The sequence below is a fragment of the Antechinus flavipes genome, chromosome 2, assembly GCF_016432865.1.
Source record: "Antechinus flavipes isolate AdamAnt ecotype Samford, QLD, Australia chromosome 2, AdamAnt_v2, whole genome shotgun sequence".
Lineage (NCBI taxonomy): Eukaryota > Metazoa > Chordata > Mammalia > Dasyuromorphia > Dasyuridae > Antechinus > Antechinus flavipes.
Window position 1 is genome coordinate 617,028,356 of NC_067399.1, and position 18,639 is coordinate 617,046,994.

At 38.2% G+C, this 18,639-nt stretch overlaps 1 protein-coding gene across 1 annotated transcript in view; it reads right to left on the reverse strand.

The window, feature by feature from the left end:
- Positions 1-1,638: 1,638 nt before the first annotated feature.
- Positions 1,639-18,639, reverse strand: part of GLUD1 (glutamate dehydrogenase 1) — a 32,588-nt gene continuing 15,587 nt past the window's right edge. Inside the window, exons 5-13 of the mRNA XM_051981860.1 lie at positions 15,662-15,756; positions 9,917-10,096; positions 8,460-8,597; positions 8,065-8,202; positions 7,527-7,607; positions 6,811-6,934; positions 5,891-5,982; positions 3,920-3,982; positions 1,639-3,183 (exon numbers count right to left, since the gene is read on the reverse strand). Of these exons, the coding sequence (XP_051837820.1) occupies positions 3,064-3,183; positions 3,920-3,982; positions 5,891-5,982; positions 6,811-6,934; positions 7,527-7,607; positions 8,065-8,202; positions 8,460-8,597; positions 9,917-10,096; positions 15,662-15,756 (1,031 nt within the window). The 3' untranslated portion in view covers positions 1,639-3,063. The remainder of the gene's footprint in view (positions 3,184-3,919; positions 3,983-5,890; positions 5,983-6,810; positions 6,935-7,526; positions 7,608-8,064; positions 8,203-8,459; positions 8,598-9,916; positions 10,097-15,661; positions 15,757-18,639) is intronic.

The window sequence follows — 18,639 nt, forward strand, 5'->3', positions numbered from 1 at the left end:
TTTTCTCCCTTTCAAGTTTAAAAAAAAAATAGAGGAATACAAAACAAAATAAAACGAGACATGTGCCCAGCAGATTGGGGGTGGGGGGGTGGGAATTTCAAAATATGACAAATGATCTGTTCAATAAAGTGTGTTATTAGAATAAAAGGAATTATTCTCAAGTGTCTACCTTTTCTCTACTTCCTTGTAAATTATTTGGTTCTCTACCTTTTTTATTCTTGTTTCCACTTTCATTCCTCTCCCGCCCCTAAAAAAGTAATGTTTATATATACATTTTCTTATCCCTAACCTTTTGCTTTAATGCTTTAATTCTATTCCTAACTTGGCTTGCTATCATTTAAGCTCTCCCCACCTATGAATTTCTCCCTAGTCTTCCTTCACTGTTTCCCCCTCTACCCACCCTTTTGCTCTTATTTCTTCACTTTAATTACATATTTTGCTATATCCTTCATATATAAAGTGTTGCTTCCCTATTGAACCCACTGCTAATGAGTGAATAAGGTTTTCAAAACTGAGCCCTTCTCCCCTCTAATTCTTGTACAACTCATTTGTACAATTACTTTAATTCTGTCAATCTATTTTTTGAGCTACCCTATTGTTGATGTCAAATCTTAAACATGTTACATATTTCTCATGTAAAAAAAAAGAATTTTGTCCTATAATGAGTTCTAGAAATCTTTGATATTGGCTCTTATGTATTACATTTTCTATTAAGTTTAGGTTCGATGAAAGTCTTGAAAATCTGCAAATTCAATATAATTTTGCTGGATATATCTTTGGTCACAGGTCTACTTCTTTTATTGGCAGATATGTAGCTACTTTTAAGTTTTGTACAATTCCAACTGTAGTTAAATGCTTTTATTGAAAATATGAAATATTATTAATTGCACTGATAAAGGTAACAGTGTGACACTAGAATAATCTTGGCTGGGTGACATATACAGATTGAATGAATCTAAGAGGAAAGGTAAAAGAGGGGTACTGAGATAACAAAAGCAAGGTAAGGAATATAATGTCCTCACCACTATCAGTAACTGGAAATGGCCAAGCATTTTATACCTCATTATGTGTGCCAGACCCAGCAGAAAGACAAGCCCTATTCTCAGTATCAAATGTGGGAAGAAACATAATACAGGAGAGCTGATATTGAAGGAGAAGCAATCTGGAGGAAGGATAGCTGGTCTGAGCCCTTTGACATGGAAGCTCCAGGAGGAGGTAGCTGAAGCATGACAAGAATTCCAGAGAATGCAAAGGTTGGGTAGACCAGAAAATGGGATGCTGTAGGGACCAGGAACAGAGACAGGGATTGGGAACAGAGTTTGTCCAATGACAGCCAGGATTTCAGAATTGTTTGGATGGGAAGGCATGAAGGAGTAAACTATACTAATCATTGAGGAAAGAAATTAGTAAGACTGGAGGAAGTGTGCATGTTGGGGAAAGGAAACAGCTTGTGGGAACAGGGAAAACCAAGAGCCTGGGCTTTTTTTACAACAAGATTCCAAGCAGGGCCTCACAAACCCTGAGTTGGGCAGAGTGAAAATACAGTATCTGAAATTACTGAAATATAATTAGATATAAAATTACCAAAAAAACCCCAAAAAACAAACAAACAAACAAAAAACCCAACACGGAAAAGAATAGGTTTGAAAAAGATGAACTTTTAATAACTGCTTTTATCAACCTGTTAAGTCATACAGTTACAAAGTAGTTAGGAAAAAAAACCATGAAATTTCTGTGATTTTTTTTTTTTTGTTAAAAAAAGGGGGGAGACAGGCGAATTCTTTCACTATATAAATAATATCTGGCATCACTTCATTGGGACTCTAGACAAAAGACCTTCCCCAAATAACCCCAAAGAAGTAAACTTGTCCAAAATAAAACAAAACCACCAGATTTGATCCAATTTTGTGTCAAGGGCCACTTTGTTAGGCTTGATTATATTCAGAATGTGAGGTCTCTAAATAAAGAGAAAATACAAAGACTTCCAGAGACCAAGTCATTGACCAATATTTATAGCCGCCAGCTAGGGTCCAAATGACAGGGCCAGAGCTGTTACTGGTTAGACTTCATATTCTGATTCATTTTTCAATGAAGCAGCACAATACCTAATAATCTGATCATATCTCAAAGCAAAACCAAAAAACCCCACCCAATTTTTATTATGATTAAGAGGTTACTAAATTCGTTGGACTATGTCAGCATTATATTTAGCAAAGTTGAGAATATTTTTAAATGTTAAAAGAAAAACAAGCCCCAGTCACTGGTCAAGTTATAAAGAGGAGAATTTGACTATTATGAACTGGATTTTAATTTCTGTTGGATAACTGTACATAGTTGATAAACTATAAATGATACTGTTCTTTTCAGGTTATAAAAATACTAGCTTCTTTCATCCACATTTATAGGCATCTCACTGCTTGAGTCAAGGTTAAGTTTGATAAATGATTAAAGGCAAGTCTATTACAGCAGCATAGTTTTTTCCATAAAAAGGGAAGAAAACGTTGACTAAGGAGAAACAGCCTCTAATTCTGCAACAAGTCAAATGGAGGTATTATTTTGCTGATGTAAAGTAACAACTCTAACTCCCTGCAGGACAGCCATTCTTAATGCTAGTCATGATAAGGCCCTCTGGAAAGTCTCAAGCAGATTATAGCATTCACCAAAACTGCAATGAGCAAGTAGAGCAAACGAGCTAAGTGCTCACCTGCTGCCGGAAGCCACTCCTGAGGTGGGGAGGCAGCCCCAGGAGTGAGGCTGGAGGCCCATATGGAGAAGGCATTTTACTAAGCAGCAAAATACACCAGATGGCCCTCAACTGAGCAAACTAGTTATCGTTAGACCTGTGAGTCTGCACATACCTAGTGTGAGGTTTTTTTTTTTTTTTTTTTTAAAGAAATTAAAGACTAATTTGGACTGAAACTGGTTGGGAAGTGTCTACTACAATAAATCATGAGGGAAAAGGTATTTCTGTGGTTACATGTAAACTTGTGATAGGCTGGAAGAGGGTGTAGAACAAGAGGTGGGTGAAGAGAGAAAGCCACAGAGCCGGCCAGGCTGGCTCGCTTATGTGATGGTCAAACCAGCTTCATTATACACTTTGAAGATTTTCTCGATTGCATTGACATAAGCGGCAGTTCTCAAGTCCAGCCCCAGGTTATACTTCATGGCAGTGCGCATAATTTGCTGAAATGTAGAGTGGAAAATGTGTCAAAAATAAACATTCACTCTTAAAAATCACTCATCATTAGTAAATAGGATACATACTTGGATGTCTAATGACACAATATCTTCACAAAATCCCACTCTATATTTATTGAGGTAAGAAAAAAATTATTACATCTTTTCTAATATATGTTTATCTACTAATAATGTGATTAAGACATTATTCAATCCTGTCTTAATTCTTAGTGATTCCATCTGGGGGTTTTGGGGCAGAGATACTATACACTATGTATTTCAGATGAGGAAACTGAGGCAGACAACAAAGTTAAGGGACCTGCCCAAGCTATTGAGTGTATGAGGTCAGATTTAAATTTAGGAAGTTGAGTTTTCCTGACTCCAGGCCCAGCACTATCTATAGGAGTTGCCCTAAGCCAGTAAATAAATTCTATGAAAATCAGACTTTGAGATGTTCTGAATAACACCATTATTAGGGCTAGGAACTATAGGATTTAAAGGCACACAAATTTTAAACATAACTGTGTGTGTGTGTGTGTGTGTGTGTGTGTGTGTGTGTATGTGTGTGTGTACATGTCCCAAAGTTGACTCTTCATAGTAAAACACTGTATAAAATCTATAGGACCAGTACTTAAGAAAATAAAGGTGATATTATGAAAGTTCAAGAGAAGTGACAACACACTTCTGAGCTACACTTGAGACGGCTGGCAGAAAACATAGCAGTATGTTTCTGAATACATACCCGGGCAGAACGTTCCATAGTATATGCTAAGCCGGAGTGTACAATGTCCTTCTCAGATGCTCCCTACAAGGACAGAGAATGAAGTTAAAAACAAAACAATGCTTTTGCTACCCTCTTTGCTTCCCTACACCAACTAGGAAGCAAACTGTTCACTTGGAAGTACACCAGAACAACTAACTGTACAACCCAGCCCTTGGTTATGAGTATCCATAATTTAAAAACTATTATTGTAAAACAGGTTTTTGATAAAATAAATATGTTTATGGGGGAAAAGTAGGGAAAGTATTGTCATAGACTGAAATTTGGGCACTCACAAACAAAAGTTGAGGGGATTCTTCTTTAAACATTAAAATGGTTTTTAGAAGATGCCTCCTGATGCTGGAAGAAAGCTTTTACCTCCACAACTGTCTAAAATGGTACCTAAGAAAACCCCATTACAGAGGAGCTGTGACATATATGCTATCATATTTAAGTCACAAATGTCCCTTTAGATGGGGCCATTACTGAAGAGAAGCACAAGTCAAATGAAAGCATCTTTTACTGCTTGACCTGGACATGCTTTGCCAAGTGATCAGGACAGCAACCCTGGACAGATCCCAACCACAGCCTTGGACATGCCAGCTTGCTCTCAGTCTCAGGTCTGTCTACCAAGGGACAGAAAGGACACGGAAGGAATACGCCAATCAATCTTAATGGCTTACAAGGAATTTTCACATTCATCCTCAGCTCTTCAGTGACCCTCTAAATTATAGAAAGAAGGCAACAAGCTTCATTTCATTGGTGAGGAAGCTGAGGTTCAGGAGCAGACTTGCTGACTCTGTTGGTAAGGGGGAAAAGGAAGACTGGTCCCAATGTCTCATGACCCCAAAGTCAGTAATTTGATTCTACCACATGGCCTCTGTGATTAGACTGGAGTTCCCTTTTTTATCATACCTTATAGTCAGATGGCCTAACCATTTTAGGAGATTGAAGAGAAAATATTCTGCTCATAGATCTCATATCACCAAAGGTCAAATTATGACCAATTATTTTATCCAGGAAAAAAAGTTGTATAACAGCTTTATATTTAGTGTGTGGAGGTTAAAAAGAAAAAGCAGATCCTTTTAAAATCTCAAGTTTTAATAATATACACCAGTGCCAATTACCATAAAGATTTAACTAGATTGAGATGATAAATTGTGCAAATATTGTTTTTGACTTTAATAATGAACCTGTGCCCAGAGGCAGTGTGGAAAAGTTGAATGAGTTGGTCTGTCTTGGTTCTCAAACCCAAGTGTGGCCCCTATGCAGGCCACTTCATCTCATTGCTCTATGTCAGGCTACCTAAACTTTCCCCACTCAGGATCCCTTCAACTAAGAAAATTTCATGGGAGCCGTTTCTGGCAGTGTTTCTAACTACACAGTACACATATTGTGTGTTCAGAACTAAGTCTGCAGTAAAGTTGCATGATGCACAGGAAAGCATTGCCAGAAATACCTTTAATTTGTTAGGCATTTATTTGATTTTTTGTCATTGCTTTCAGAGACTTTTTACTGTTGTGAAAGTTTTTGTGACCTCCACATTTAGTTATGCAGCCCCATAGAAGCTTTGCTCTAGGCAACTCTAATACTAGAAAGGACAAAGAAGGTGCCAGCCTGCATAGATGAAGGGAACTTTAATTTAGTTCCTATTCTAACATATGTACAAAGACTGTTAAATATTTAGCTGATAAAAAGTAGCTGTTAGATACAAGTTTTCATTTTGACAAGTTAACAATGCAATCTATTCTGTTTGTGCAAATGTTATTCACCATCCGATGAAGACATATGCGACTAAAGAGGCTCACTCCACATTGAGAACAGAGAGAACTATTGAGAGAACTATTGTCACCTTAATTAACCTAGAATTTAAAACTTTACATTAAGTCCAGTTCACTGAGCCTGAATATCAAGAATAAACAATTCAAAAAGAGGATCCCATTAGTTACTCACCGATATCCTGTCCTGGAATTCTGCTGTGGGTACAACTGGAATAGCTCCACCATGCTTGCCAAACTTTCTTTCTAAACTTTCTTGAACAGACACTGTGAGTGGGGGGGGGGGAAGGGAAGTCAAAAAGGAATAAGAGAAACAGGAGAAAAGACACAATGACATAATTAAAAATCAACATGGAGACTCAGTTCTAAAACACAGAATTATTTAATGATCCATATATCCCATTAATTCTGTGGAATCTAAGAAAGGAGACTCAACATTTTGTTAAAGTTTCTATTCAGATGTGAATTTAACATTACCATTTTGTTTCCATAAAACCATATTGGTATAATATGATAAATATGACTTATTATAATAATAATAATAAAATTAATTTGGCAAATGCAATTTGTTAAAAGGAAAATGCCAAGTAGGAAGGGTCTCTGGGAATGGGTGAAAAAATTTGTATCCAAACTTCAACTATGACAAAGTAACCCAAAATTCTCTCCCATCTTCAGGGCCAAAGCTGCTTTTCAATCAAGTTCAAATGGAGATCTAGTCTCATACTTCAGCCTAACTTTAAAGTTGAGCTTTCTATGGAACTTCAAAGGCCCTTGGCAGAAAGGGTTGCCCAAAAGTGAGCAAAGAAAAAGCCAAAGCCAGCAGCCCAGTTTTGTGCCCAAAACTGATGGTGCCACTTTATTTTTAGAGTGTGACCTTGAACTACAGCTGAGTGCCATACGTCGCTCAGGTAGGGCTCTCCACAGCCTGGTATCATGTACTTGATATCACCTCTCCAGTCTTCTCCCTCACTGGTCACATCAAGAGTAAGTTTTTCTCCTCAAACTAAACTTCCCCAGCTTTCAGAAAAGTATGAAAAGCATAAAACTCAAGTGGAGTTCTAATGATAACTGGCCCCAAGACTCCTCGGCACTTACTGAGCAGGTGGTAGTTAGAATCCCTTTCATATTTGAATGTCAGGCGGCCATAGCTGACATGGTTGAGATTTTTCAGCCATTCAAAGTAAGACACCGTCACACCTCCAGCATTCAAGAAGAGATCCTAGGCATAAAACACAACAGTGATTCATCGGTGTACACGCACACACACACACTCATAATTGAAATTCAATGCGATGGGGACAGGTTTTAAATTTTCGGTTGCACAAGTTCTCCACCTCACATCCACAAAATCCGACAGCATACACCCTAGCGTACACCCTGACAAGCCTTTCTCCGCCAGAAGGCAGATGTGGATGTTTTCTAGCCTTTTGGTGGAAAGCTGAAGCCCCTGCTATAACATGTAACTTCTTTCCCCAGCAGCAGAGAACCAGTTTAGAGTATCTTTTTGGATCCTGGTTCTGAGCATGAAGTAATGGTATTCCCTTTGAGGGTGTCTGAACCTTAGGAATTCTCTAATGGGTCTCTGAGCTCCTTTGTTTTATAGCTGAAGAAATGGTGAGAACCTCCCTTAATAACCCATGACTGTTTCTAATAAACCCAGAGTTTTATAAGTTCAAAGTTTATGCCAATCATAATCCTGCTAACTTTGTGAATCCTCCTTCTGTTCTTGGTAGACACGACAATTCTACTACCTGACTACCTAGAAAGTGCTGGAATCTACTAGGAGAATGGTGACAATGACCACAACTTACAGGTACAACCAGGATATTCCTCTCCAGGAAAATTTTGTCAGCCTCTGGGGTTGTGGGTCCGTTGGCACCTTCAGCAATGATCTAGAAACAGAATCATGGAGCAATTGTCATACAAAAACATTCTATAAAAGTGAGAACTTTATTTAGCTGGTACTAATGATTTTAAATGATTAAACAGTAATAGGGTGTTCAAGATTGCCTCTTGCAAGGTTCCCTTCAAGTATTCCTATCTTTCTAATGAGACCCTTAATAAAAGTATTGAGGGCCATTCATACAATACTTTATTTTGAGAAAGTCCAAATGTCATCTTTCATAACTTGTTTTTATAGCATCGATTTACAAATATCCTTTCCTACACCAATCCAGAGCTATTTTCTTTGTAGCGAAGAACATAAAGAAAAAAAGCAGCTTAACCAAATGAACCATAAATCAAGTGAACCTGACAACAGACAACAGAATGCACTATTCCCTTAGTGCTGAAAAGACGGGCTGGGGTGGGGAATGGGATACAACTGAAGCTTTCTATGGACAGTCTCACCTTTGCTTTGATTTTGGATGCATTGGATTTAGTCAACTGCTTCTCACTGGCAGCAGGGATAAGTATGTCACACTCTGCTTCCAAAATGCTTCCTTCATAGGGCTTTGCCTTGGGGAAGCCAACAATTGTTCCATGTTGCTGTTGAAAAACAGAATGAGTGGTTGCATTAGAATACTTCCATGCTGAAATTAACTTAAAGGGCCACCACTCACCCCCAATAACATAAGAATCATTCTACATAAAATGATAAATGTTTGAGCCTTTCTTTATTAGTAGTAAGCTCCTGTGAAGGGCATTATATATAAAATTAAGCCCTGTGAAAGTAACCATGGCAAATGTACATGGAGAAAGAAAAATCTTTCAGATACAACAGATCATTTCCCAGGGTGACGTACCAATTTATAATCCTCCAGTTCCTTCGGGTCAATACCATCTTGATTCCATATGCTGCCATCAAGTTCTCCAACACCAACACACTTAGCACCAAAACGATGTAGGTATCTCATTGAATGAAGGCCTACATTACCAAATCCCTGTGAGAAAAGAACAGCACATGACACGCATGTACACATGCACACATTTATGCAGCCCTTACCTCAAAATCAGAGCTCACATCATAGTGGAGATCTGCTGTATTTTCATCTAATACCATAAAACGCACTTCTTGTTGGAGAGTGCATTTCTCCTTTGGGAAGTACCTTTCAAATGACAACATCAATAGTGATGACATTATTGGGTTTGGCTCCTACCTAAAAATAACTGTAAAGTACAAAGCCTGAACACTGAGGGAAGAGTGAGGTACTCGCTTGGGGCCTGCAAAGAAATTGAACCATCAGCCTCAGATCCTCATTCAGATGAGAACACAGATAAAATGACAAATACACGACAGAGCCAGATTTCTAGCCTAGGTCTTACTTTATATCTATTGTTGTTCCTCCCAAATGACAAAGGCTTTAGCTCATTCACCTCTAAGAGACTAGAAACCCCTCCTCTGAGGGTAAGATTTGAATGAAAGGGCTACAGGTGTCTTCCAGAGTACTCACATCACCTCATGTACATAACTCCATGTAAGTCATTCCAGATAATGTTAACTTCTACTAAATGAGAAATGGGATATGGTGCATTTTTCTGCTTATTACAGAACTAAGAAGACTGTAATTATTAGGCCATATTATCCTCATTATTATAGATAGAACAATTATTCCCTGGTTGAAAAAAGGGGAAACAGAGTTATGATTATGCCCTTGATGCTCCAATAAAAATACTATTGAAAAGAGAACTATATAAATATATACACATATGATGTATTTAAGATATACTTTAACATGTATGAGACTGCCTGTCATCTAGGGGAGGGGGTGGAAGGAAGGAAGGGAAAGTTGGATCAGAAGTGTTTGCAAAGGTCAATGTTGTAAATTATCCATGCATATGTTCTGTCAATAAAAAGTTATAATAAAAACAAATACTGCTGGAGATCTATCACTATTATTTTCATAATGTAATTAGATACTTGCTTAAAAGTGCTTATGGTTTCTGGATACAAATTTTGGGTTAAAGTATAGGGAAGAGAAGAATGGGAACAGTTCAAGAGTTGCAAAGATATCTAAAGTAGTCATTATCAACAAAGGAACTGGGTTTCTCAGTTAATATGAAAAAACTTAGAATTAGAATCATTAGCTTTATAAAAACTAGTGTTGTATAACAAAATAAATCTTTAATCCCAGTTGAATTATTTTATATGACAAAATTTTGTGGTACTTTCTACTTTGCATGAAAAGTAAAATTTGTGAAAACATTTTGAAACAAACATTTCCAATTTTCATTTAACTTTAAGGAAAAGAAAAACAATTACCTGAACAACAAATGTTTTATCTCCAAATCCTGGAGTCATTCCCAAAAGGCTCATATAAGAAGCTTCATTGATGAAATTTTCAATTCCATGGAAGACACCACGACCAGTGGCAGAGATACGCCCATGGATACCACCTTGACTGATAGGTTTACCAGTGACACACGCATGTGCGTTAATATCCTATAAGAAAATCAAGGCTTAATTTCACATGTGTCAATCAACAAGCAATTATTAAGCACCTAGATACAAGTGCTGGGAATACAAAGACAAAAGAAACAGTAGCCTCTTAAGAAATTCTAAGAGGAGGACACAAAATGAATACAGAAATAAGGGACATTTTTAAAAGAGCCTGAAAATCATAAAAGGCCTCATGCAGAAAAATGCATTTGAGCTGAGTTTAAGGAAACTAGGTACTATGAAAGGAGGTAAGCAGGAGGGGGTACTTTCTAAGTGAGGGGAATCCCTGATTCAGAGGGAAGGATCTGGGAAATGGAAGTCGTCATGTGTGGCAAACAGCAAGATAGCCAGCTTGACCAGATCAGAGTTAAGGAAAGGAGGAGCATTCTGTAATATATCAAGAAAGGTAGGTTGGGAATCACAGGAGTGGAGGAATGATAGGTCAGATGAGGGCATTCAGAATAACACTTTGGCAAGGGTGGGCTGTAGAAAGTAGAGTTTTTCAGTAAACAGACAAATTAGGAGGCAATAAAAATAGTCTAAAATTATCAGATGATGAGAGAGCCTGAATTACACACCAATGGTGGTTAGAGGAGAAATGATGAGATCAAAATCAACAAATTATAACAAGTGATGCGTTATGTGATGAGAGTAAGTGAAGTTTAGAAAGAGCCTAAGCTAACGAACCTGGGTGACCTGAAGAACTGTGGGTTCTGGAAGATGCACAGATAACAAAGTGAGCTCTGGTTTTGCATGTGACATTTGGTAGTATGAAGGACGTCCTTAAAAACCACCACTAGGCAATTAGTGATGTGTGATTAATGCTTGGGAGAGCATCTAGGGCTAAGAGATCTAGGAACCAGCTACTTAGGATTAAGTGAACCCATGGAAGTTATGAGGTTACTAAAAGAGTGGGTACACCCAATTAAAGAGTGTGATATGATGATGATTCAGGAAGGAAACCGGGGAATGTTTTAGACAGGTAAAGGACAAAGTGATCACCAATGCCAAATGCCATACAAAGATCAAGAAGAATAGGTTTGAAAAGTGGCAACAAAGAGATGGCTGATAATGATGGAAAAAAGCAACAGTTCAGTAGTGGGGACTAGAAGTGAGCAAGAAATGAAGGCCATGCCCTTCACGGAGACAGGGCTATTAGCCTTTTCTTGGTTTTTGAACGAGTAGTATTAAAAATTATGAAGATGGTTTGACCAGCTGTTAGATCAAGGTAAGGGTTTTTTTTTTTTTAAAAACACACACACTTCTTTATGAATGAGAACAAAAGGGAAAAACTAAGGGAGGAAAAAAAAAATTGAAAATAGCATGTGTTGATTTATGTTCAGTTTTTTGGATGCGGGTTTTTTTTCTATCCAAAGTTTATTGGGTTGCTTTGGATCACTGAACTGCTACTGCTAAGAACCAAGTCATTCATAGTTGATCATCACACATTCTTGCTTTTACTGTGTGCAATGGCATTATATTCCTAATTCTGCTTGTTTCGCTCAGCATTAATTCATGCATATCTTTCCAGGCCTTTCTATAATCAGCTTGTTTATCATTTTTAATAGAATAATATTCTATTATCTTCACATACCACAACCCATTCTCCAAGTGATGATCATCTCATTTTCTAATACTTTGCTACCACAAAAAGAGCTGCTACACATACATGCACATGTGTAGTCTTTTTCCCTCTTTTATGATTTCCTTGGGATACAGACCCAGTAGTGGCGCTGCTGAGTCAAAGGATATGCCCAGTTTTTGTGGCCCTTTGGGCATAGTGATCTGATTAAAAATAATAAAGTTACCATGTATGCAAAATATCTAATTCATTACACCAAAGTACTAACTTACATTGGATTAAAGCTATTAACATTTTCCAGTAAACCTCAGATTGAAGAAAAACCTTTATTTTCCTTTAGCAGCTCATTCAAGTTTGAGATCTTTTATTACTAATCTCCATGGCTTGTTACTAAACTTGGCAGCCTTCCACAGCCAATCTGAAAGTAAAGCTTGACTTCCTTTTCACCCCCTGATGAGGACACAACTTTTTCCTCCACAGCAACTGGTGGGTTGCTTTACTGTTTGCAGAGTTAGGAACTCATCACAGGATTTCCAGAAATGAAATATTGGGGGGAGGGAGCGAGGGGGAAAGAGGGAGGGCATTTTTTTTTTAACACAAGATTTTCCATTACATCAAGCTATAACAAAGTGATGCACACTTGTACAACATTTCTAAATTATCAGAGCACTTTCATATTCACTAATGCCTTTAGCAATAAGGAATAGTCTCAGGGAACTCGACAGAACTTGAAGATTCACAGAGAAGGGAGGGGGCATGGGAGATAAAGGACAAGAATATGTGACATAATTCAAAATATTTGTTCCAGAAAACTTGGAAAATCATCCACCAACTGCTCAATGTGTTCTGAAACTTTTGACTGAAAAATAGAAATGTCCTTCATTTTGCAATGAAAAATGAAAACAAAACAAACAAAAAAAACAAGGATCAGGAAGAAAGGCCATAAAATGGATGAAGGGAAGGAATGTATGATAATGCTAGACAGGTAGGCCCAAGTGATAGGCCCTTCTGGAGTAGAAAATTTAGCTCTAGAGCTAGAGCAGAGTGAAATAATTAGACCAGCACTTAGGGAGTGAGGAGGAAGGGGTCCAAGCTGCCATGATGAATAAGGGAGTGGTTGAATAAGAAGAGGGACACACCCAAGACAGTGCAGACGATGTAAAGGGTGAAGAGGAATGAGAATGAAGGGAAGGATGACCCGGGGCTCCCAGGCCTGTAGGAGCCTCCACAGAAATAAGGGGCAGGTGGGCAGGTTCTGGAGGAGAGGTCATTAGCTCTGGTTTCGGCCAGTTGATATGGCCTACAAAGCAGCCTGTCTGAGATGTCCAAGGGAACTGCCCTATGAAAAAGAAAGCAGCCTGTTCTGTTCACAGCCAAGGGCAGAAGTGAGAATACTAAGCAGAAGTGAGAGGGCGAGGTCAGTTATCAGCCAGTCATCCCAAAGTAGGAGAGCACCTTAGGAGGGTTCTCCTTCGGTGAGGGTCTCTCATTACTAAGAGATGCTGCTGGGGGATTCCCAAGAAATTCTAGTTGACAGAATTAGTGGTGAGACTAGAATCGACATCTCTTGGCCCTTAAACACAGGTATTTGGAATTTCGATTTCTTTTTTTTCCTCAAGGAGCCAGAGCTCTGCTCTTAGATCAACAATCACCCAAACACTCAAGATCTGACATCAAAAGATGAGCAAAATTGGTGTTCAAATAGACATGATATAAGAAATTAAGATTTCTACTGCAGTGGGAAGAACCTAACTTGTTTTTCTGTTTTTTTAAAGTCCTTTGGGTCAGAGAATGCAGTACCTTTTGGTAACTTAACAGTTCGCCTTCATTCACTAACGGCAAAGTTCCAACTACAATGTGGGTGGTTAAAGCACAGGAAGTGATTTAGAAAGCGGTTTCTAGAGTAAATCCAAACAGGCAAAATGACTGTATAAAAGCAGAGATTTATGGAATTAGTTTTCCCACAGCTTTCTTTCATGAATAATTAAGAGCCTCTCTTTAAGAGTGTGGAGCAGCATACCACCTGTGATGCCAACTTGCAAACGCAATAGCTGAGAGTGGGGGCCAGGATGGTTCAGACTTCCTACTCTTCCCCCCCAACGCCATGAGGGCCCAACCCACACAATCTGCCTCCCTGTGTGCTGCAAGAGTCTGCTAGGACTTCATGAGTGGTAGTCATTAAAAGCATAGCATTCTTGCCTGAGGGCCTAATTTCTTTTTCATGTTATTTCAACAAAAGAACCTTACAAGTACCCAAACTTGGCTGACTGCTCCCAAGCTTTCCTTTGTTGTCAGTATGTGCTGAGAGTACCAATGTCTTGTCTAAGCTGGCAGCCACAAACTCTAGGAAGGCTGTTTGGGAAGAGGGAGCATGAGAACAGAGAGGTGCCTTAGGAAGGGCAGAGCAAAAAGCTTTTGGGAGGAGCAGGGAAGCAGCTGCTTTCCCATGTTTTCTGTATCTCATCCTGGCCTGGTCATCGATTCCTATCCTAGGCTGATACTACAGGCTTCTCAATGGCTTCTCAAATTTCAAATTCTCCCCTTGCAAAATGCATGAAGTATGAATCCATTAACCTGGCATTTGAAGTTTTCCACAAAGCTTCAGAGCTCCAGCCCGATTTGTGCCATTTCTAATAACAAGGAACTGTGGTGCTGCAGTCAGTACTTTCAAGTCCTTCTGACAAAGTGGTGGAGGAAAGGGAAAGGAAACCATGAAAAAAATTTGGAAAACTGATCCAGTATAAAGAAATAAGACAAAAGCCTGAAAACCACTGAGAAGATTTAAAGCTGAATAACATGAATACTTTCTTAAAGAATCAGAAGGCAATATTTAGGACTTTGCAAGAAATCATCACCAAAAATGATTTTGACTTGCCAGAAAAAGTTAATGATGTAGGAGCCAATGATCAAAATCAAAAACAAACTTGAAATATAAATGAGATATAAAAGAAATTGACACTGCACAACTATAACATTTCCAACTGACTTATTTTAAAATGCTCAAAAAACTTTAAGTAAATAAGATTATAAAGATGCTGACTTTGATTATCATTATTTCTTAAATTAGTCACTATAACATGGAGGGTTAAAAGCACCCAGAAAGAAACTCAGTAAATATCTCCTTGCTAAAAAAGAAGACACATTAGGTAAAACAAAAACGAATTATTTATAAAAACTCCATGGAAAAAAGTGGTTCTGCCATTCTCTCTGCCAAATGGCATAAGCACATCTGTAATTGAAACTGGAAAGAAGCCATTTCCTCTAGATAAGGGGTCAAGTCTTGTCTATGATCCTCCTGGCCAACTAACCTGAGGCAGGTCATTTAACTTTCTTAGTGTCCTAGTTAACTCCAAGACCATAAAGTGCTAATCAATATTCTTAAAGGAAACTTCCCTCTATCAAAGAAATCACAGATGAGGTTTAAAAAAAAAATCTCCTGGTAATGTCATATGGTGATAAATCAGAGTACACTATGTTCTGAAAAATTATGGATGACGCAGAGAGCAAGAGATGCACAAGAGATCAGGAGGCTGCAAGTGCAACCCATGACCAAGGATAACTCAGCCTCATGAAGCTGCACAGGGATTTATGAAGACATGGTCAGAAAAGGGAAAATATATTGGTGAGAGCAAGAGATGATACAAAGGCAGCCAAGCAAAGGCACCTGAGGAATGACTGAGAGCTACAGGGGTGCCTCTGGGGGAAATGTACAATAATTCTTTTGATAAGGTCTGCCTCTACCATAACCTAGGTAAGTATCACCACCACACAAACATACATCTTTTTTCCCACACTGAGGGTACAAAAATTACTACATGTAATGTAGTAATGTAGTTAAGACTACCCTCTTGAAAGAGAAAGAGAAAGAGATTAAGGAAGGAGGGACTATTTCGGGATTTGTGCACATCCACCAGAACATAGAACTTTCTAAGAAAATTTTATGTGCCGTAAAATGAAACCATTCTAATCTCTTCTCTGGTACTTACATAATGTCCTATGGTACTGGCATAAGTATCTGCAATCCAGGACATCTCTCTTTCACCTGTGCTCATGTCAGGAGCAGGAACATCAACACCAGGTCCTGTTTGCAAAAGACAATGCAATCAATCTTTAACCCAAATCAACGGACTTTGTAACAAAAGCCAATATAGCCTTAAAATTTGTTTGAACATGCCACATAATGACTTGCCATAACTTACTGTTTCAGAAAGTCAAAATTTTTTTAATGCATTCAGCAATGTATTTCAATTTCTTTTGGAAAAATATGTTATGTATTGATCAATTAGGCAAACAACAAACCAATGACTGACAAGTACATACAGTAGGAAAAACATGGGACAAGTCAAGGTATTCCAGCCCCTGATCTCCTACCAGAAAGCTAAACAAACATAAGGCAATAAATACTTAAAACTTACTGGTACCATAGCAGACCCCCTTACCCATGGTCTGTGTAACTGATATAATACCCATCCACACTACTACTAAGGTTGCTATGAGTATAAAAATGAGACTATGTTAAGTAGTTTTATTATTTAAATAAACTCACCATAGGGACAGAAAATGTCTTTAAATGAAGAATGTAAACATTTTCTAAATAACTGAAAGTTTTAGGCACATTTTTATTATGCTCTTATTCTTTGGAAATTGGTAACCTATGGAAAGTTTATCCAGTAATTATTTTCAAAATTCTGTATTCTACGACCAAGAGATTTCCTCAGGTGGAGCCTACAATCTAGACATGGCAGAGACTTTTAAGAGAATACTGAGGGATGTCTGCCACCAGGGACCAGTTCAAATTCTGATTTGTGTGGAAAAGCTGTCTTGAAGGAAACAAGGCTGAAAGTTTGAGCCAGGTTGTGGAAGCCCTTTAATCCCTGGTTAGGAAACCACAGGAGTTCTCAGCCATGACATGGCCTCATCAGTGAGTCAAAGAAGATCACTTTAGCAGCTAAGTGAAAATGGAAATGAGAGGAAAAACCAGTGACAATAATTAAGAAGCTGCTTTAAGTACTTTAAGTGGAACAAATACTAGATATATAGCAAAAACAGACTAAATGGCAACTTATACCGCAAAGATGAGATTTCAAATGTGGGTGACTAGACAGTACCACCATTAACAGAAATAAGGAACGTTACGATTAGGAAAAGAAAATTTGTCATCTTAAAGTCACTCCATGACTCTCCATAAACAACAACTTTCAAATAGTGCTTTAAACTTTTCAAAACACTTTACAAATAAATACTGTGGCCAGGAAAAATTTAACTGGTGGCCAGTCAAGTCTCTAATGATAAGCTTCTCTCTTACTCAGCAAGGCTGAGCCCCAGATGCCGATGTATATTCCCAAGCCCATAACTCAGAGCCCCTAGCTTAGGGTTGAAGGATTCAGAATAATCTTTATGTCAGAGATAGGACCTTTAGAAGAGGTAGACTCCAGAGAGGTAGATAGCTGCTCTGTAAATTCATTTATATCAATTAAAGTAAAATTTCCCTAGAAATAAAAAGGCAAGTAGGACCCAGAATTAACTGGGAGACATACAGACAACCCTTAGGCATCTGCCACTACCTCCTAGATTCCCTGTGCTCATTTGCCATCCTCTTTTCAACTTGGTGTGGGAAGTTCCCAGTGAAAAACTCCCTTCTGCTAATGCAGAAAGGCCCCAAGGCTACATACAGAGTGACGGTCTGAAAGGCCATGAGCACCAAGAAGTGCCATCTAAGAGCAAGCTTTTTACCCCAGGTACAAGGACCAACTTCTTATTTAATCCCAGTCTGTCAATAATGGTTCAAAGGCTACTTCCAAGTAACTATCCTTTATCAGGTTTTCTTTGTTTCTAGAAACAGTAATGTTACAATTTTTAAAAATAAAAAATCCCACTGAATTATCATTTCTAAAAGGGTCAAGACTACTTTTATATGCCTGGAAGATGGTAAAGCAACAGCTGTAGTAATTAAGTGTGTAATTAGTTGTAATTCACCAATCTTCTCTCTATACTGTCTATATACTGTTTATGAAAAGTACTCCCAATTTCTCATCCCAGGCTCTCTTGAGTTCTAGGCTCTTCACCATACCTCGCTGGAGCAGGATGTCCTGCAGGCACCTGTCCACATGTCCAAAACAGAGTGCTCTAACTTTCTCCTCCAACCCAATTCTCTTCCAAACTTCCCTATTTCTTGTCACGAGCAGCACTAATCTCCCTAGGAATCAGTTTGTAGCTTCAGGGTCATTCTCCACAATTCTATAAAGGCTTCTATGAATTCAGGACTTCTCCAATTCTGAGATGTAGTCATGCCATGCCTTCCAATGAGCTATCTCCCTTGCCTGGGGGGCTCTCCCTCCTCAACCCAACCACTTGGAGTCCTCTGAATTCTCCAAGACTTTGCTAAGTGCTGTCTTCTCCATGAGGTCTTTCCTGACCCATCACAAAGGCTTTGAGTTTTCTCACAAAAAGAAATACTTTCATTTATACACTTTGTACATAAAGATATCTGCTCCTTAAGGACAGAATAAATGCTTTTTAATGGAATATCTTTATGTCTGGATGGGAGAAACAATTGTGCTTCATTTCTCTACTGTCCATAATAGATATTCTAATGATGCTGGCTCTCTGATATCCATCAGGAAAAAGGCACAACTCTCAGCATTTAAGCAAATACCCATATTAGATTTTTTAAAATTTTAATTTATTTAATATTATTTCCCTAGTTACATTCAAAACAAATTCTTTACATTTGTTTTTAAAATTTGAGCTGTAGCTTCTCTCTCTTATTCCCACCCACAATTAAGAAACCATGTGAAGTTATGCAAAACATTCCATACAAGTGGTAAAAAAACAGAACTCCCACTTTAATGAAAACAAAAACCTTCAAGAAAAACTAAATTTAAAAAAGAGAAAATGCTTCCATCTGTATTCAGATGCAATCAGTTCCTTCTTTGGGAATGGACAGGATTTTTCATCATAAGTC